The sequence below is a fragment of the Loxodonta africana genome, chromosome Y, assembly GCF_030014295.1.
Source record: "Loxodonta africana isolate mLoxAfr1 chromosome Y, mLoxAfr1.hap2, whole genome shotgun sequence".
In the NCBI taxonomy this organism is placed as follows: domain Eukaryota; kingdom Metazoa; phylum Chordata; class Mammalia; order Proboscidea; family Elephantidae; genus Loxodonta; species Loxodonta africana.
In genome coordinates, this window is record NC_087370.1 from 20236579 (window position 1) to 20258205 (window position 21627).

General features: G+C 39.8%; 1 protein-coding gene across 2 annotated transcripts in view; it reads left to right on the top strand.

Annotated features, from left to right (window-relative positions):
• Window positions 1-21627, top strand: part of LOC100658716 (neuroligin 4 X-linked) — a 267648-nt gene that overhangs the window by 114064 nt on the left and 131957 nt on the right. For both annotated transcript variants that reach the window (XM_064278733.1, XM_023539675.2), the window contains exon 2: window positions 9385-9537. In XM_064278733.1, the coding sequence (XP_064134803.1) occupies window positions 9385-9537 (153 nt within the window). The remainder of the gene's footprint in view (window positions 1-9384; window positions 9538-21627) is intronic.

The following is a 21627-nucleotide window of genomic DNA, read 5'->3' on the forward strand; positions in this document are numbered from 1 at the left end:
TTCCGTGAAGCCCATCACACTTGTGGAACATATAGGTCCCATGGGCCAGAAAGTGCAACGCAAACTGTTTTCACCCCAAAAACAACTCATTTACTTCAATATCTCTGAATGTCAGCAACCGTACCTTCCCAACAGCACAAAGGAAATAGTAAACATACTTGCAAACCTTATCTCCCTGTACAGAAGCCTAAAAACGCAGAAGTTTCACACAATCACTCCTCCAGGAAGCATCTCCTCATATGAGTGGCTCTCAGCACTCACACGTGGCGTGGATCAACTTCCTTGTCTTTTAGGCAGTTGCACCAGCATCCACCATGACACCAGAACTTACTGAAGAGGCTCAAATGCCTGCCATTAAACCTCCAGGGGCAGAAAACGTAACACAGTGTATATATCCCATGGCCCGTGGAAGGGTTAAATGTCAGAGCCTTCCCCCAAGTCATTGGGCTCAAAACCTTCAGGTTCACCATCAGTATGTGAAATCTGGATAATCTCAACTACCCCTATGAGGAGGGAGAGTGGGGGAGGGTTCAGGGAACGGTAGGTACCCAATCAGCTTGAGAAAGATGTTCTAAAGATTTATGATGATTTTACAATTTTTATATCATCGTTATTTTACTCATTAACTAGCAATCCAGGCTGATCGACCATTCCTTTGATTCTTTACTGGATTCCTTGGTTGCCCAAAGTGTAACTGTTAAGAGCTTTGTTGGGGTATAATTTGCATACAAGAAACTTAAACCATTTTAAGTGTAACATTCAGAAACCCTGGTGGCTTAGTAGTTAAGAGCTATGGTCGCTAAACAAAAGGTCGGCAGTTCAAATCTGCCAGACACTCCTTGGAAACCCTATGAGGCAGTTCTATTCTGTCCTATAGAGTCTCTGTGAGTTGGAATAGACTTGACGGCAACAGTTTTGGTTGCAGGGGTGGTGTTTCCAGATACAGAGAAAAGAGGTTGACAAGAGGGAAGAAATTAAGAATAGGGCAGGGAGGTAAAGGCAGGTGCAGGGAAAGGTAAACCCAGGTGTGGCCTATAATTACAGGTGGCCATTCTCACTGACTCCTGCATGTTTTCAAGGAGTCCTGGTAGCACAACAGTTCAGCGCTTCACTGTTACCTGAAAGATTGGCTGTCAATCTCACCAGAAGCTCTGAGGTAGAAAAAAGTCCTGTTGATCTACTTCTGTGAAGAGGACAGCCTAGAAAACCCTATGAGGCACTTCTGCTCTGTCATGTGGGGTCTCTAAGAGTAAGAATCAGCTTGACAGCATATTTCTAAGATGATCTCTAGGATGACCTTAACCTTAGAGAAGTAGAAATCATCTAACCTTGATAAATAGATCCATAGCCGCCATCAAGTTGACTCTACCTCATGGCGACCCCATGAACAACAGAATGAAACATTGCCTGGTCCTGTGCCATCCTCGCAATCACCAGAAGTAAAGGCCCCTTATTTTTCTAAAAGAAGACATCCCTTTTACATTTTTTAAACCAAATTTAGCAGTAAATTCAGTCCATGAGATAGCTTTGAAATATATTTTATACAAATGAGCTGTGACTTAATAACCAAGAAAAGAGAGTTGAGCTAATTCGATGCAGAACTAATTTTTAGACTTTTTTTTAAGGCATTTAAATACAATAGAATTTTTGGAAATGAATAGATTTTGTATCAGCACGTTCGAGTCCATCATTGGGGTTGTCATGTCAACCCATCTCACCGAGGGTCTTCTCCCTCTCCCTCACTGGCCCTCTACTTCACCAAACATGATGTCCGAGCAATCCATCCCTCCTGATGATGTGTCCAAAGCAAGCAAGTCAGAAAACTTTCTGTTGTGATCCATTAGGTTTTCACTGCCTAGTTTTCAGAAGTAGATTACCAGCCCTTTCTTTCTAGTCTGTCTTAGTCCGGAAGATCCACTGAAAGCTGTCTGCCATGGGTGACGCTGCTGGTATCTGAAATACTGGTGGCAAACTTCCAGCATCCCAGCAACACACAAGCCACGGCAGATGTTGACAGAGGGTGGTGGCATCTACCCCTGAAGGAACAAATTTTGTTGAAGGGAAGCAGCATGATGGCAGAGCACTCTCTGTTTCCTAATCCATTCCGTCTTTTTTTGAAGACAAGTATACTTTTTCTAGCAACTTCTCTTTCTTTAATGAAAGAACATTGAATAAATGAGGTGACCTGTGTCTACAGAAACTTTAAAAAAAAAAATCTTATTACTTGAATGAATTAAAACGTTTTTAGAAGTGAGAAGGGCTTCCTAACGCAAGCAGTTCAATGTATCATTCACGTAGTATACTCAGATGTTGTCGTTTGGTTGATTCTGACTCATAGCGACCTTCTAGGACAGAGGAGAACTGCCCCATAGGGTTACCAGGCTGTAAATCTCTACAGAAGCAGACTGACACATCTTTCTCCCATGGAGTGGCTGGTGGGTTCAAACCACTGACCTTTTGGTTAGCAGCCAAGTGCTTAACCACTTTGACACCAGAGCTCCTTATTTCTCTTAAAAAAGATGAGACCAGAAGAGCTAGATGATGCCCGGCTACAACCAATGACTGCCCTGACAGGGAACACAACAGAGAACCCCTGAGGGAGCAGGAGAGCAGCAGGATGCAGACCCCAAATTCTCGTAGAAAGACCAGACTTAATGGTCTGGCTGAGACTAGGAGGACCCCAGCGGTCATGGCCCCCAGACCTTCTGTTGGCCCAGGAGAGGAGCCATTCCCAAAGCCAACTCTTCAGACAGGGATCGGACTGGACAATGGCATAGACAATGATACTGGTCAAGAGTGAGTTTCTTGGATCAAGTAGACACATGGGACTATGTGGGCAGCTCCTGTCTGGAGGGGAGATGGGAAGGTTCGGGGGACAGAAGCTGGCTGAACGGACACGGGGAGTAGAATGGAGAGGAGATGTGTGCTGTTTGATTAGTGGAAGAGCAACTAGAAGTACACAGCAAGGTGTATACAAATTTTTGTGTGAGAGACTGACATGATTTGTAAACTTTCACTTAAAGCACAATAAAAATTAAAAAAAAAAAAAAGACATCCCTTGTACATTTTTTAAACCAAATTTATCAGTAAATTCAGTCCATGAGATAGCTTTGAAATAGATTTTATACAAATGAATTGTGACTTAATACCAAAAAGACAATTGAGCTAATTTGACACAGAACTAATTTTTTAGACTTATTTTAGGCATTTAAATACGATATAATTTTTGGAAATAAATAGATTTTGTATCATGCTAATAGCTATAATACAGTGAGACACCAATATCATACTTTAAGTGTGTTTGAAAAAGTCTGTGTTATTCTCTACATGGATGAACTCTGTGTTCTATCAGATGAAAACAGTGGTTTGCCAGGGTTCAAGGAATTGGGCTTCTTTCTTTCCAATTCCACATTTATTGAACTGGTTTTTAATTAAACATATGACATTGCCCATATTTAACCTTTATTTGAGGTTGCCCTCGTGTTTAAACGGTTAAGCACTTAGCTGCTTACCAAAAGATACCTGTTGGGAACCCACCCAGCGACTCCATGGGACAAAATCCTGGTTATCTCTTCCTATAAAGGTTATGGCCTAGAAAAGCCTATGGGGCAGTTCTACTTTGTCACATGGGGTTGCGCTGAATCAGAATCAACTCCATGGCACCTGAAAACAACAACCTTTATTTGACCTAGAGAAAAAACCCGGCACTTCAAATTTTTGCTCATAAATGTGTTTAAGCTCCCTTGAGTTATGCAGAACTGAAGAATGTCCTTCAGAGAAAATGTTGTGATGACAGTTTTTCTCCCCCCTCTCTCTTAACTGAGGAAGGAGCCCTGGTGGCACAGTGGTTGAAGCACTTAGCTGCTAACCAAAAGGTTGGTGGTTGGAACCCACCAGCCACTCCACGAGAGAAAGATGTGGCAGTCAGCTTCCGTAAAGACAATGGCCTTGGAAACTCTATGGGGCAGTTCTACTCTGACCTACAGAGTCACTGTCTTAGTCATCGAGTGCTGCTGTAATACAAATACCACAAGTGGATGGCTTTAACAAACAAAACTTTATTCTCTCACAGTCTAGTAGACTAGAAGCCCAAATTCAGGGTGTCGGCTCCAGGGAAAAGCTCTCTCTGTCAGCTCTGGAGGAAGGTCCTTGTCATCAATCCTCCACTGGACTAGGAGCTTCTCTGCATAGGAACCCCGGGTCCAAAAGAGGTGCTCCGCTCCGGGCTCTGCTTTCTTGGTGGTATGAGGTCCCCAACTCTCTACTCACTTTCCTTCCCTTTTATCTCTTGTGAGGTGGTGCAGGCCACACCCCAGGGAAACTCCCTTTACACTGGATCAGGGATGTGACTTGAGCAGGAGTATTACATACCACTCTAATCCTCTTTAACATAATCTCATCTTGCCTCATTAACCACAGGCAGAGATTAGGATTTACAACACATGGGAAAATTACATCCATGACAAAATGGAGGACCACCACACAATACTGGGAATCATGGCCTAACCACGTTGACACAATCATGGCCTAACCAAGTTGACACATATTTTTGGGGGGACGCAGTTCAATCCACAACAGTTGCCATGAGTCGGACTCGAGCCAACAGCAATGGAATTGATTGATTGACTTTAAGTTAGGAGTCCTTGGTGCAAACTGTTAACGTGCTTGGCTACTAACTGAAATTTGGTGGTTTGAATCTGCCCAGAAGGAAGGCCCAGTAATCTACTTTGGAAGGATCACGGCCATTGAAAACCCTATGGAATGCAGTTCTCCTCTGACCCGTGGAGTCGCCATGACTCACAATCGACTTGACTGGGAACCGGTTTGGTTTCATCAGTGCCTTATCTGTGGAGGTTAGCAGTCCAAATGCACCAGCCGCTTCTCGGAAACCCTATGAGGCAGTTCTACTCTGTCTGTAGGGTCGCTGTGAGTTGGAATCGACTTGATGGCAACGAGTTGTTTTTTTTTTTTTTACCTTTGGAGGTCCAGAATGGTGCAAAGGGTTAAAGCAACTCCGTGGTAACTGGTTTTACTTTAAATTAAACCACTTTTCCTAGCATTTTACAGGCAGTCAAAGACTTTCTCTTTAATTGACACAGTGTAAGCTAGTGGTATTTTTACATGCATTCGTGGGCTCTATCTATCTATAAAAAGAAGATAAAGCTGAGCCAATTAACTACACAATTCAAGCAAAACTGTTTTCGCCTCTCATATCTGGAAAATACAAACCAAAATGGCACACTGCATTATAAAGATATAAGGGAGTCGTTTGGCAGATAGCTACTTATCCCTGCGTTTTGTTTTATGTGGAATTCTTATTCAGATAACATATTTGGGGTGATCCAGGTAGGTGACTTTATTTTTATTTTATTTTTTTACAAATTCAGATAATAATACATACTTGAAACACAAGGAAGAAGGTTATACTGTTTTATTTTGGTATAAGGTACAAGATTTTTATAGTATCGAAAAAAAAAAAAGAGAAAGAGAGCCGAAAATGATTAGTGGTTCCCTCAGAGTCGAAATGTTAGTGATTTAAATCAATTAGTGACATTTCTAATTTCTATTTAAAAATATGTTTTAAATTCTTATGCATGAAACTAATGTAGGTTTTAAATTAAACATAAAACATAGATAAGATGCTTTGTTTAAGATTCCTCTACTTTATTGCTTGTTTTCTGCCTCCATAATAGAACTTCCTAATCAGAGCAGATCAGTGATATTTGAAAAATTTAAATAAGTGATAACGTGTTGAAATTAGAAGAACTTTGAACATTTCACATGCATTTCTTTTTAAAATGTGGGAAATCTCTCTTCAGATAGTTTAATGTTCTTTTTTTTTATTATTATTTTAAACTCACATTCGCTTTGGTGTTTGTTTTCTTCTTCTTTGATAGTAATATCATTTTAACCCCCCAAACTGCATTTTCACAGGGTATCCAATATTTTTTGCAAATAACATTTTGACTCTGTTCTTTTTGACATCTTTATGTTTACATGCATTTTGCATCTGCTCTATTTCATTTTTTGAAATACAAATATAACAGATTTGAACTTTTTTGTTACTCTTCTTTTTTACTGGATAGTATTTCTATCTCGTTTGGTTTTTTTGCAAACCTGTTGTTTTTGAATTCTCTTTTTTTCCCTTTATTTTCCTTCTCACTGTGACCCCAGGAGCCAACACAAAGAAAAACGCAGATGATATTACCAGTAATGACCGTGGGGAAGATGAAGGTATTTTTTTTGCGTTTTCAAAGCTCGATCCTGATGCATGATTTTGTATCTTATCTCTCTCTCTATATATAGATATTTTTCATTTCAACCTGTTTTTCCTCCCCTTCTTTGAAACGGGTACACTGTGGTGTGCTTCTTTATTTTCTTCTTGTTTGGGAGACCACTGTTATTTTTAATCCCAATAACCATGTAAGATGCCTGCAAATCTCTTTTGAGAAGACATATCAAAGTTGTATCTAAATGCCAAGTGAGTAAGAAAATGCTATTTCCAAGGAAGTCCACTTCTTTTTTTTTCTCTTTTCTTTTTTGCTTGGCCACAAGAAGAGAAAATGGAATTTTAAAACATGCATGCATAGTTTCTTTTCTTCCTTTCAACAGTTGTTTTATAACCTTCAAAATAACTTGACACCTCAATGGAAACTTTTTGAGAGTGGCATTTCAGTTTTTTTCCCTTTTTTTGTGTGTGTGGGGAGGGTTCTTTTCTTTTACAAACATTGATTCTGTAATAGGTTTCAAAAAATTTGCTCTGTCTCACAGTGAAGTACATCAAAAAGTGTATTTACGAGATGTTTCTTTCAGGAGTACTACCATTTAAAAAAATAAAGAAAAACGTAGGGGTATCTAAGAATTGAAAGAAAGGTCAAAAAGCTAGCTGTATGCATCTTCCTTTTTACACCACAACTATTGTGATAGCATTTTATTTTTCCTGAAATATTCTGTTGCTATGCAAAGTTTCTTCTCAAAGGATCCTAAACGGCATGACAAATTATCCAACCGAAGTGTAATGATTTTTCTTAAAAAATGGAAGGTATGTGGAATATAGGCAGCCATCCAGCCCATTGTACTCTGCCTTTTCAGCAGAATAAATGATTTTAAAACAGAAAAATAAATAAATAAATAAATAAATAAAACAGACTTCTCCTTGCTGAGAAGGCTCTATAGAAGGGATAAAAGCACTTTTTTCCCCATCTGGGTAGCAAAGCACATGGAACTCCATTTATTTCCCTGAAAGGATGAAGAAGGAGTTCGATGAACCTTTAGTTCTATGCTTGAAAGGCAATTCAAGCTAGAGATGTGGGCGGTGAGTTATCTCTGCCTGTCAGTTTAACTTCCCTGCAAGTGCCTTTTTTATCAATTGCTTGTTTTTGCTGTCCTCTTTGATTCCTTTTATAAATCAACTGCTCTCCAAGAAACAAAATTTTGGCAACACGGCTTTCAAGCCTGGTCTTCCCTTAACTTTATCTCTTTACTAAGCCCTAAGTTCATAGGGCTGTCACTGCCTCAAACAGCTCTCTAAGAGATCTCTGATGGTGTTAGAATAGTTTCTTCTAAAACCAACTCATCACTCGGCCTCTGCTTTGGTAAGCGTGTCAGAACGTCAGCCATTTTATCCAAACAAAACACGGCTTTTTTCTCCTATCTTCTTATACCTTATTCTATTATAATTTTCATCTCTCTCTGCTTTCTTTTTTAATATATTTCCCTTAAATAACTAAGATGTGTTTGCACAATATTGGCTATATAGCGTTACTACCATTAAAATGCTTTCTAATTTCCATTAAATACCAATACACTGTGATAAGTACTTTTAATTAATATTACACCCAGTTATTACTCCCTCAAGTTCAAGAAAACCTTGTTCTCTTTTTCATTCAAGGTAAGAGACATTAATCTAATAGACTCTCAGGGGAAACATTAAAGCAACTATTCAAAATCTTCGCCTATTCTTTTGTCTGTAATTCAGTCGCCAACAGCCGCTAATTGTAAAATAAATCAGAGCAGAAAGACCAACGCAAAGTGAAAAAGAAGCACTTATTGGTGAAAAACACCGTTCCTTATTCAACCAGCAGTTCGTTTAAAAAAAAAACTGTGTAGTTTATGATTAATAAAGGTTAATAAAGTGTAACGTGCACTTGGATTTTATACAAGAAATTAAGAGAGTCTCTTTTGTATTGGATAAAATGTGCAGAGTTCTGAGAAGCTTGACACTTTTTTTGTACTTTACTGTGAGTAGTGCATGCTAGAACCTGTGGGTTTCTCACACCCCCTCTCAGCTCGCTAGCACCCAGTGAGGGTATTCGAGGTCATAATCTTAATTCACTGCATAAGTAGCCGCCATCGACACGATTGTATATTTCAATATCTCCAAATTTCTTTCCAGTATTCCAAAATCGTCTCCATGAATTAAGGGGAAGAAAGCTTGATTAAATATTTTCTTAAGTGTGGAATGTAGGCTGATTTGGCTGCATAGGTTCATTTTCCTACACCTTTTCAGAAAAGCACACTCTACAAATTCTACCTATTGTCTCAAAATTTCTGTCATCACAGATCATCGGGGAATATGTTTACATCTGTTTTTTTAATTAAAAGAATGACTAAGGGTACACATGGCTTGCATATCACAATGGAAATTTATATTCTCCGGAAATGTGCGTTTAAATAGTGTCGTTTAAATAGTCTCACTTTGAGTTTGGAATCTTTTGCCATTTTCATTACATGTCTTTTATTTTTCATTTAAATATGTTGGGATATCACTACAACCAATAAACTTGAGTAATAAGAGTTGGTTGGGCATCTTTTTTAAAACATGTTTTTCTTCTGTTGACAATTTTTAAACAATTATTTAGCTTGGTTATCATTTGTCTTGTATTGACTGTGCGTAGTTTTACTACTACATTTTTTTTTAAAGATGATTTGATACACTCACTTTTGACTTAAGATGGCAATTATATTAAAAATAAATGATAATTTTCAGTTGATTTTACACTTAATTAGGTGATGAAAATACATTTTGGATCATACGCCATGTGCTTCTTTAGTTTAAATCACCTTGTAGAGTTTAAGCAATATTTAGGAAATTAGTACCTTAAATTATTTTTTGGTATCTTAGTCTATCTATTAGCTGTTGTATGCATACATATGACTCAAAATGACTGTATCCTTCTCCAAAAATCATTTCTATGAATCGAAAATATAATGGCGTTGACATTTTCCTAAGTGAGTCTATAATTCATGCATAGAAATGGGATGAAATCGACTTAAAACTAGAACGATCAACAAGTAGCCTCTGCCCGTTTTTTTTTTTTTTTTTTTTCAGCATCAGTTCATCAGTTTGATTTTTTATTGTCCTTACCTGGCCTTTTTTTCCAGACATCCATGATCAGAACAGTAAGAAGCCAGTTATGGTGTATATTCATGGTGGATCCTACATGGAGGGAACTGGCAACATGATAGACGGAAGTATTTTGGCAAGCTACGGAAATGTCATAGTGATCACCATTAACTACAGGCTGGGTATTTTAGGTAAGTGATTACCTCATATTAATAGCTGTGCAAGAGACAACTGTGAAAGTCCGTGTTTTATTCCGATGGGACGATTTGATTTGAATTGCGTCGCTGCAACAGCTAGAAAATTCTCTTATCCAGGAGTCGCTTTTTGTTATAGCATGTGTTTGCTCCTGGAAAACCAGTTGAAACTGTGTTTTAATACCTTCCTGTGGTTCAGCCATTGTATATCGTATATAGTTTTTATTTGACTACTTTTCTCTTGATGACTCTGAACCCTTCCTCAAATAAATGCAGGTTTCACGGTCATCAATCAATTTAAAATTAACTTTTGTTTAAAGTGCTTTTCTTTCTTTGGGTTAAATGAATGCCTGTGTTGTTCAGCAAAACCCTGTAGAGTGAACACGTCTTTGGTAATTTAATAGTGAATAATAACCATAGATATTAGCTTTTTTTTTTTTCCTGTTTGTGTAGGTGTACGTGATTAGTTGATCTTTTAGAGGAAAATATTTCATGTAATGTTTTACCTGATTATCTGTGTATTTGGGGCCTTGAAAAACAGTTGTATGGTTTCGTGGCTCTTGTATTTGTGTGCCATGAAACTTCGTCATTTGAATTTTGTTTCATTTTGTGGCTTACAGTTAAAGGGCGTTAGTCGTGGATATGGAAATTCAGGCTTAGCTGCTGTGCGTTGTTTTGGTGTTTAATTCATTTTTATCCTAATCGTGAGTCTGAAAATTATACACCTTCGGTGGTAAGATTTTAAGATTTCCCTTCTTGCGTGGCTTTGCGTGTTGCTGTACAGTTCATGAATAATATCTCTGGAGCTGTGTAAAACCCCTGTCGCAAGGTGCAGTGCATTTGAATGGTGCAAAAAATCAAGATTTGAACGGTGTGACCATAAGAGGGAGTAGCGTATTTTGCAACGTGGTTATGGTAAACTATAAGCAACTAAAAGAGGCTGATGGTTCTGTGTCCAACAGGAAACAAGGCTGGGAATGAGCTCCACAAATTGCTAAACACTGCCAAGAATATTTTATCTTCAACTTGATGTTTTAATTTTATTTTGAGCATTTTTCCCCCATTCCTATGGGAAACCATTAGCATGTAAAAGACCCCAGGAGGGAGTAAGTGGAAATGCATCTGATTTAGGGGTGTTCAAATGCAAACAGTCTACAGCTGTTGGCAAAATTGTGATAAAGTACTCCAAATTCCATGTTGGAGTTTATATTAAGGGGAGGGGGGAGACTCAGCCTTGTTAAGAAATAATCAAGACTCACATAAATGGAAACAGAAGCTTTGTTCTGAGCAGTTATTCTACATGCATATGAGGAGACCATTTGGATTCCAAAAAAAAAAAAAGAAAGAAATAGCTCAAAGTAGGCTGGTTATGGAGCCCTGGTGGCGCAGCGGTTAAGAGTTAAGCCTGCTAACCTAAAGATTGGCAGTTTGAATCTGCCAACTGCTCCTTGGAAACTAAGGGGGAAGTTCTACTCTGTCCTATAGAGTGGCTATGAGTTAGAATCAACTCAACGGCAACGGGTTGTTTTCCACCCCACCCCCACCCCCGTTAGGCTGGTTACAATGAGGCTTATAAAGAGAAAAGGAAGGAAAAGTAAAGAAAATCAACCATTGACTAATCTTAACTGATTGATTGAACCCTGCCTTCCTCTTTTTACTGAAATTAACTGCTATCTGGTCACAAGGTGGTCTCTGGCCCTCCACCCACCTGCAGCCATGATATCTTTTGCGATGTAAATTAAGCAACCCTGGCTACTAACAGGAAAGTAAAGATTAGCAACTTTGGGTGAATAAAAGCTGAAGGCAGGATCAATTTCAGGCAAGAAAATTGTTTTCTAAGGTTCATCTTTGGTTTCGTGGGTAAGAAAAACCTTAAAATCAAAGTAAAACCAAAAACCAAACCAAACCCTTTGCTGTTGAGTCGATTCTGACTCATAGCGACCCTATAGGACAGAGTAGAACTGCCCCATACGGTTTCCAAGGAGTGCCTGGTGGATTCCAACTGCCCATCTTTTGGTTAGCAGCCCAACTCTTAACCACTGTGCCACCAGGGTTTCCTTAAAATCAAAGTGAGGTGTCTGTTATTAATTTGTCTCTTCAATAGTGTAAAGAAACTTATTATTTCTTTTTTTTTTTCTTTTTGGTAACTTCCACGAGCCAGGTCTTTGTGAAATAAATTGAACTAATTTTGCGTAGACATTGTTTGCATGCTTCTTCAGATATCTTCACCTTCCCAGAAGTTTAGGCTCATTGCTTTGACTACTGGAAATCAGGTTCCTTTATCTTTTATAAAAGGTCCACTCTAACCAAGAGGGGGAGAGAGAAAACCAGAAGAACACTCCACAGGGCCCTTTCAAAGAACCCAATGTACTGGGCCAGGAGCAGTGATAACATGCTGTGGAGGGACTCCACGGTACTCTCTGCTGAATGAAGCCAGAAACAATTAGCAAATGGCTGCACTGGGGGAGGGAGGATAAAAACTGTTCTCTCCTGTGAAAACAAAAATCATATTAAGCCAATAAGAGACACCAAAAAATGCGTTTTGAATACATGACTTTGCAAATCAGGGTAACAGTTCAACCAGGCAGTCGGAAATGTTCTGAAAATGAGAGATCCTGCAAACGCTCAGACCAAGTCTTATAGGCGTCACCGTGGAAAAACGGGTCTAAACAGACCCGATAAACAAATGTGTGGTCAGGAAAGATTCCACACAGCCTTGTGTTGAAGAACAATTGATATAATCACTGATTTACCCTAAACATAGCTCCCAGTCTAACCCTTGGAGTCTGTCTCCCAAAACTGCCTGAATTCTCCAAAAAATGGCAATACCCGAGGCAAAACGGTCTTACTAGATTTATCTAGACCACTGTTTGACTCAAAGGAAACCACCAGGAACCAGTTTCTTCAAGGCTGAATGTTCAAAAGAATACCCAAGAGCAAATGGCCTGGGTGGGTCACCCCAACTCCCAGCCAGTAAAACCCAGTGCCCTCGAGTCTATTCACCCTAACTCCGTGGACCCCAAAATCTGGATCCCAGGAGAATTAAAAGTTTCTCGCTGTATGCATAACGTGTTGATGTTACTTACAAGGTTGGATTCCCAGAACTTGGTTTTTCCCAAAGCAGACTTATATTAAGCAGCTCTAAGGTTTGGGATTTCATGTAAGTTTGGTCCATTGGTGAATATGTTGACAAACTCACGAAGTAGTATCCAAAATCTGTCTACTTAATAGTATGAAAGTAGTGTAGGGTGGTATCTCTGTTGGGGATTTGTGCACGTCCCATAACCCTCTTGAAAACTCTTAGGTGACGTTGGCTTTCTGCTTTGAGGAAATCACTCTTGATTGACTTTGAGAAATATTGAAGATCTCACAAAGAAGTATCAGAATTATGCAAATTTTATTTTATTTTTAAGAAGAGAAACATAAACTTGACTTTAGAACTTCTCTTGTTGAAAAAATTGAGGTACACCTTTTGTAACCAAAAGATTCAGAAAAACACTACCACGTAAGAGAACAGAGCAGCAAGGGTCACAGCAGGGAAATAAAAGAAGGAATTTAGCTTGTCTTCACTCATCTATTTGGAAACCTAGTGGTGCAGTGGTGAAGAGCTACAGCTGCTAACCAAAAGGTTGGCAGTTCAAATCCACCAGGTGCTCCTTGGAAGCCCTATCGGGCAGTTCTACTCTGTCCTGTAGGATCGCTATGAGTTGGAATCAACTCGACGACAGCGGGTTCAGTTTTGGTTACCTTAGGGTGGAGCATTTCAGATGGCCTCCTCACCATCAACTCTGCAAGCCTTCTTACATTCTGTGTATATTTCTTAGATATTTTCTTTGTGGTTACCATAACAGTGACATTTACTATGTTACACCCACAAAAACCTAGTCTAACTTGGTACCAGGAAGTAACCCACAAACAACTATCATACAACATTAACATGCAGAAACCCTATTCCTATTTCACTCCTCCCTCCTCTAGGTGGAAACTTTGGTGGCTCAGTGATTAAGAACTACAGCTGCTACCTAAAAGGTTGGCAGTTCAAATCCACCAGGTGCTCTTTGGAAACTCTATAGGGCAATTCTACTCTGCCCTACAGGGTCGCTATGAGTCACAATTGACTCGACGGCAACTCGACGGCAATGGGTTTGGTCTTTTAGTTTTAGTCATCTATTTACATTCCAGGGATGGGCTACAGTGGAACAGGTAGGGATTCTACCCAAACCAAAGCCCACTGCCAACCCATCAGTGCCATTTCAGAGACTCTACAGGACACAGTAGAACCTCCCCATTGGGTTTCCAAGGCTGTAACCTTTACAGAAGCAGACTGTCATATCTTTCTCCTGCGGGGCAGCTAGTGGGTTTGAACCACCAACCTTTCTGTTAACAGCCCAGCACTTAACCATTGCTCCACCAGGGCTCCTTAGGAACACAACAGACCCCCTTTGATTGGATGGAGTGATACGCGCCCACTTTGCTGATTAGACATGGTGACGGAGATTGTTAAATGAGATTTACTTTATTGTTATCAAGGGTTTGTGTTTGTATCTTTGCTCTTGAAAACTCTTGGGCAAGGTTTGCTTTCTGCTTTGAGGAAATCACTCTTAATTGCCCTTGGAAAAAATATTTTTAAATCTTTGACATCCAGACATTTGAAAAGATAATCGCATCAAATGATACAGTGTGCATCGTGACAATCATTCCAATTAGTAATTTTAACGATAATAGATATGTTTTTGGCAAAAAGTTAAGATACGGTGTGAATTTTTTTTTCTCATAAAGTAACAAGTGCTACCTTCCTCTCCAAGAAAAGGAAAAATGCATTGTTTGCACTTTTTAATGGAGTAGAAAATGCTGTTCTTTCATCCAAAAGAGATGGTAAATAAATAAAAGATAAAATATGGCAAAATGGAAACAGATGGTGTTAGATGGGAAGAAAACAAATTTTAGGATATTATACACATGTATCAGAAACACTGGTGGCGTAGTGGTTCAGTGCTTCAGCTACTAACCAAAAGGTCAGCAGTTTAAATCTACCAGGTGCTCCTTGGAAACGATATGGGGCAGTTCTACTCTGTCTATAGGGTCGCTATGAGTCAGAATCAACTCGACAGCAACAGGTTTGGTTTTTTTTTATACACATGTATTAGCGTCTTACCATCTACTGCACATTGGGAAGGTTGGCTAACTAGCAAGTCTCTTTCTTCAGCTGCACAAGGTGGTGGTAATCTCTTTCTTGCAAGATCATTGTAATGTCTATTGCTCACCTATGTGAAGTTTAATAGCACAGAACCCCAGGACAAACTCAGTGTTTGGTGGAGTCCCCATACCACTACTATTTTTCTTATCACTGAACATTGTATTAAGACTACTATTGATCCTGCTAAAAATATCCAAAACTCACCAAAATTTGAATACAAGATTTATTCTGAGCAGTTATTTTACGTTGCATATAGGGAGACCATTTTGATTGTAGAAGAAGCAAAAGGCTTAAAGAAGTCTGGTGCAATTGGGCTTATAAAGAGAAAAGGTGAGAAAAGTACAGAAGATCAACCACTGGCTAATTTAATGTTATTCATGAAACCCTGCTTTCACCCTTTACTGGGATCAAATAATATCAGGTAATTTCTGACCTGGCTACTTATAATTTGGCCCTCCGCTCACCTGTACATAGACCAAGAGGCAGTTGTTCGCAGAGAACACGGGGATACTGTATCATTTCAAGCCAGGAAAGGTTTGGATCAGGGTTATATTCTTTCACCATACCTATCCAATCTGTATGCTGAGCAAATAATCTGAGAAGCTGGACTCTATGAGGAAAAACAGGGCATCAGGATTGGAGGAAGACTCATTAATAACCTGCGTTATGCAGATGACACAACCTTGCTTGTTGAAAGTGAAGAGGACTTGAAGCACTTACTAATGAAGATCAGAAACCACAGCCTTCAGTATGGATTGCACCTCAATGTAAAGAAAACAAAAATCCTCACAACTGAGCCAATAAACAACATCATGAAACCTTTCTACCATGGGTGGCCCTTCTGCTATTTGAAATACCAGTAGCCTAACTTTTAGCATTACATTACATTACATTACATTACATGCATGCCACCAGAGTGTGACCAACTGACAGACGGGTGGCAGACAGAATGAATTAGGAAATGGAACATGCTATTAGCACCAGATTTAGGTTTAGATAATTACACACACAGAAAATGTCAGGAATTCTAATTGCTGATCTAGGTACAAGATTGTGGTTGTCATTGTTGTGAGGTGCAGCCGACTCAGTTCTGACTCACAGCGGCCCCGTGTACAACACAACAAAACACTGCCCGGTTCTGCACCATCCTCACAATCGTTGTTATGTTTGAGCCCGTTGTTGCAGCCACTGTGTCAATCCATCTCATTGAGGGTCTTCCTCTTTTTCACTAACCCTCTACTTTACGAAGCATTATGTCCTTCTCCAGGGACTGATCCCTCCTGATAACATGTCCAAAGGGAGTCCTTGACTACTGAGTGTTTCCCATCAGATCCATTTTGCTGGTTCGCTGTGGTATACCCGGACAATGAGGCCATTAGCCCAGCTCAGCAGTAGCTTTTGCCACAGCAAAACCCTGGTGTCTTAGAACTAATGCTTTATCAAGCGAGTTGGATGTCTTAACTGCTAGTGACGATTCCATGGTCTGCTTCCCAAAAAATGGAGCCAAACCATGATTCCAAGACATTTCTGTCCTGCCAGCTGTGATTTTATGCCTTTAAGAAATGTTGCCAGCAGCTTCAAGGAACTGACTTTTTCAAGGATTAAAATATACATATATATGTATCAGGAAACACCTGCCAATTTTTTAAATACTGAAGCTATCGTGAAAGATTCTGTCTCTGGGAAAATTGAGTAATAGAATTCTGAACTTTTCTTTCTGGTCAAGATTGTTAGTTGCATAAGCAACTAATTGCCCCGATGCCGTGGTTTTGAAGATAATAAAGAGATGGTTTGAAATTAAGGCAGTCTACGTGCCTGACAAGTAGCCTGGGTGGTGCCAACTGTGAAGGGCTTGACTACCTACTGGCTGAAAGACTGTCAGTTCAAACCCACTCAGAGGTACCTTGGAAGAAAGGCCTGGTGATCTGCTTCTGTAAAATCAGCCACTGAAAACCCTATGGTGCACGGTTCTATTCCAACACACATGGGGTCGCCATGAGTCAGAATCCAGTGGACAACAACTAACCACAACAGTATGAGCGTAGCAGAAAGCCCGTTTTAGTTAAAATAGAATGATTTGAGTTCTGTTTGCCATACCCACACTTTCATGGTTTGGTCTCCTTCTTAGGGTCTTGGTTTACATCTGAAAAGCAGGGTGGGTGGGCTGGGCTTTGAGTCATTTGCCATATTGGGGCTCTATATAAGATTCCATTCAATAAAATGACTTTGCGAACCACAGGTGGAGCAGGTAGGTAAGTTCTTCTGAAGAGGTAGGATTTGGATTCTCCGTGTGCACATGTGTACGAGCCTTCTACATTCCTGAGAATTTGGTGGGTGACTACAATGTACCTTATGGACTTCTGCTGGGAAATGTCAAGCTATTGACTTGAAGCACTTACCGATGAAGATCGAAGACCACAGCTTTCAGTATGGATTGCACCTCAACATAAAGAAACAAAAATCCTCACAATTGGACCAATAAGCAACATCGAGATAAGTGGAGAAAAGATTGATGTTGCCAAAGATTTAATTTTTGTTGGATTTGCAATCAACGCCCATGGAAGCAGCAGTCAAAAGACTCCTTTAAAGTGTTAAAAAGCAAAGATGTCACTTTGAGGACTAAGGTGCACCTGACCCAAGCCATGGTAATACGTTCAGTTGCCTCCTATGCATGGAAAAGCCCGACAGTGAATAAGGAAGACCACAAAAGAATTGATGCCTTTGAATAATAGTGTTGGAGAAGAATGTTGACTATACCAAGGACTGCCAGAAGAATGAACAAATGTGTCTTGCAAGAAGTACAGCTAGAATTCTCCTTAGAAGCGATAATAATGAAACTCTGTCTTAGGTACTTTGGACATGTTATGAGGAGGGACCAGTCCTTGGAGAAGGACATCTTGCCTGCTAAAGTAGAGGGTCAGTAAAATAAAGGAAGACCCTCAAGGAGATGGATTGACATGGTGGCTGTAACAATGGTCTCAAACATAGCAATGTGAAGATGGCACAGTACCAGGCAATATTTCCTTCTGTTCTACACGGGCTCATTGTGAGTCAGAAGTGAATTGATGCCACATAACAACAACGGCAGCAATCTTTACAGAACAACTATCTGAGGCATCTTTCTCCCATGGAGCTGCTAGTGGATTCAAACCACCGCTGTTTCGATTAGCAGCCTAGCACTTAACCACTGCACCAACAGGGCTTCTTTTAAGATAGAAATAGGACCCATAATTGGAGAAGGGCATGTGAGTATGGCTCCAGTAATCCAAAAGTTATGAACTAATAGTAATAAAAATAAGGGAAATTTCCCCCAGTGTTGTCTTTCCTAGTCTTTCTTATTAACATGAGTCCATATATTTAATGTTTGGTAAATGAGAGGACCAGTGAAAACGAGGAAACCCCTCCAAGAGATGGATTGACACTATAGCCAAAACAATGGACTCAAATATACCAACAAACGTGAAGATGGAGCAGGATCGTGCAATGTTTCCTTGTTATCCACAAAGTTGCCATGAGTAGGAGCTGACTTGATGACAACTAACAGCTAGAAGAACAAACAAATCAGTCTAAGAAGAAATACGACCAGAAACTTTGGACGTTCCATCAGGAAGGAATGGTGGCTGGAAGAGGACATCATGGTTGGTAATTTGTAGATTAAAAAAAAAAAAAAAAAAGTAGAGGGTCAGTAAAAATGAGGGAAACCCTCACGGAGATGGATTGACACAATGGACTCAAACATACCACTGATTGTGAAGACGGCACAGGGCAGGGTAATGTTGCTTTCTGTTGTATATAAGGTTTCCGAGAGTCTGAGCTGACTCAGTGTCAACTACCAGCAGGTATTTAACACTGAGCTTAAAACACTGGAAACGATTGGTGTTGTCGATGCTGATATGAATGGGAAGACCAGGAGTAGATGAGGTGTGGCCATGTTTTGCTCTCAGACCATCATTTCTTCGACTTCCCTTTTCTGCCTGCTGGTGGCTGAAAATGCTAACCGCACTAACTTGATTGGCTCAGCGAATAAGAAGGAGGATTGAGAAAATGAAGGATGGAGTCTCTGTCCTTGGGGAACATTGAAGTGGGTGATATCCAAACTGATGCAGTGGGATTGTTATTGCCCGGAGTCAGCCCCGACTCATAGGGACCCGTGCACAATGGAATGAAATGTTCTTTGCCCCCGAACCATCCACAGGATCAGTTGCAGAATGGAGCATTAGGGAATCCAGATATGGTAAGCATCCTGTGTATTTAGCAATATAAAAACATTTTCCAAATACGGTTACATAGGAATATATCGATGGGGTAAGTTAAGTGATATGCTTAGGGTAGCGTTGTTGTCTTTGATTAAAAAAATATATATATCTATATGTTGTTGTTAGTTGCCACCAAGTCAGCTCCGACTTGTGGCTACCTTATGTGTAAAAGAATGAAGCATGGCTTGGTCCTGTACCATGTTCATGACTGTTGGAATGTTGGAGTGCATCATTTCAACACTGTGTCAATATATCTTACTGAGGGTTTTCATTTGGCTGATTTGGGGACTAGATCGTCAGGCCCTTCTTAATCCAGCTTAGTCTGGAATCTCTGCTGATTCCTTTCCAAAATCCAGAAACACGCAAGCCTCCATTGATGGCAGGTGGTGGCTGAGCGCGAAGACCATTTAACAGGGTCAGGTACCTGCAACCTATCTAATGGTGAAAAGAACAAGGAAGCTAAGAGGCTACTCTATCCTGAGGCAAGTACGGTCAAGGATGATAGCAAACAAGTGGAGATTTGAGGGGACCCGACAATTTTGGGGGAATGAATAAAATAAAGAGGGCAGAGGGAAGGTATAAAACCCCTTTCTTAAACCCTAAATAAGCATACAACTATCATCCAGCCACGTGACACCTTACAGAGAATCTCTTAGATCTATTTGTAAATTATTTAATATTTCTTCAAAGTTGAAATTTTATTTTATAGGCAGTAGCCATATATATATATATATATATATATATATATATATATATATATATTTTTGGTTTAGCCATATTTGGAAATCAAAACATTTAGATAAACTCACTGGAAATAAATAAATAAATAACATTGCCATAGGGCTGACTCCGACTCATGGTGACCCCACGTGTGTCACAGTAGACCTGTGCTCCACAGGGTTTTCACTGGGTGATTTTTCGGAAGTAGATGACCAGGCCTTTCTTCCGAGGTGCCTCTGGGTGGACAAACCTCCAACATTTCAGTTAGTAGTCAAGCGCTTAACTGAGGCATGTTAGACACTTGATATAAGAATCTATTAAATAAATAGATTTTTCCAGCTATATTTTTTCCAGGGTGGCATTTCAGCATGTATTAATGATCACACAAAATATACCTCGAGAAACTGTGCTTTTGCGGAAAATATCTGCATTCAAAATAGAGTTCTTTGAGATTCTTAAGGCTAAAAGTAACACATTGCTTTGTATCTTCTGTATGTTTTCTTCATTTTTTTTTTCTTGGAGTGTTGAAGAGTTGATCCTGTTTAATGGATTAGGATGAGGTGGCATCCATCTCCATGGCGACAAGGGGATATATGAATTACTCTAAGTGAAAAGAAGGACTTGGTGCTTATTTGAGTAGTGGTGAAGACCAACAGCTCCAAGGATAACCCTTCAAACCGGAAGCCAAAATACATTAGCCTGGTGGAAGTGAGTTGAGAATGAAGACCCTGGTGATACTTTTGTTGGCAAAAAGTTTTCTAAACAACCCCTAGATATATTTATGGAAGTTAGGCCATTCAAGTCAGATAATTGAAAAATCTCTAAAAGGCAATCCAAGTAGGGGACTTTAAGGGACTACTGAGACCCAGAGCACCCATGACGATACAAATTCTGGTCCACCGATAATTTGTCTTTTCTCCTGACATTTACCTGCAAGCCTGTAATACCATAGGCGATTTTATAAGACACACGAACCGTCACGCCAAAATTACTATACCTTCTTGGCTCCAGTGGCAAACTGAGCTGATCAGTAATTTGTCCAGGGAGGGAGTGACGCTTAGGGCAAAGTTGCAAAGAGAATTTCCAAAAGAGCAAAATGAAATCTGGACATAGTACCTGCCCTGTGTATTTGCAACATAAAAATATTTCCCAAATACAGTTACATTTGAACCCATTAATGGGTTAAGTTAGGTCATGTGCTTGGGGTAGTGTCTCCTTTAATTGGAAAAATATATAAATGTTGTTGCTGTTCGTTGCCATTGAGTTGGCTCCCACTTACAGCAACCTTGTGTATAACGAAATGAAAAGTCGCCTGGTCCTGCGCCATCTTTATGATCTTTGGTATGTTTGAGTCCATTGTGGCTACTGTGTCAATCCATCTCATTGAGGGTTTCCCTCATTTTCGCTGACTCTCCACTACCATGATGTCCTTGTCTAGCGATTGATCTTTCCAAGTGACGTGTCCGAAGTAAACAAGTCAGAGCCTCACAATTCTTGCTTCTAAGAAATATTCTGACTGTACTTCCTTCCAGAGTGGTTTGTTCATCCTTCTTGTAGTCCGTGGTATACTTGTTTTCAATATTCTTCTCCAACACCACAATTCAAAGGCATCATTTCTTCTGTCTTTTTCATTCTCCAGCTTTCACGTGCGCATGGGGCGATTAAAAAAAAAAATGAATATGGCTTAAGTCAGGTGTGTCAGGTATATCTTAGTCATCAAAAGTGACATCTTTGCTTTGTAAAACTTTAGAGGTCTTTTGCAGCAGATTTGCCCAAGACAAATGCCTTCTTTGATATATACATATGGAGCCCTGAAGGCGCAATTGTTAAAGCGGCAGGTTGCTAATCAAAAGTTGAGTAGTTCGAACCCACCAGTCACTCTGAGGGAGGAATAAGTGACATTCAGCTTCTGCA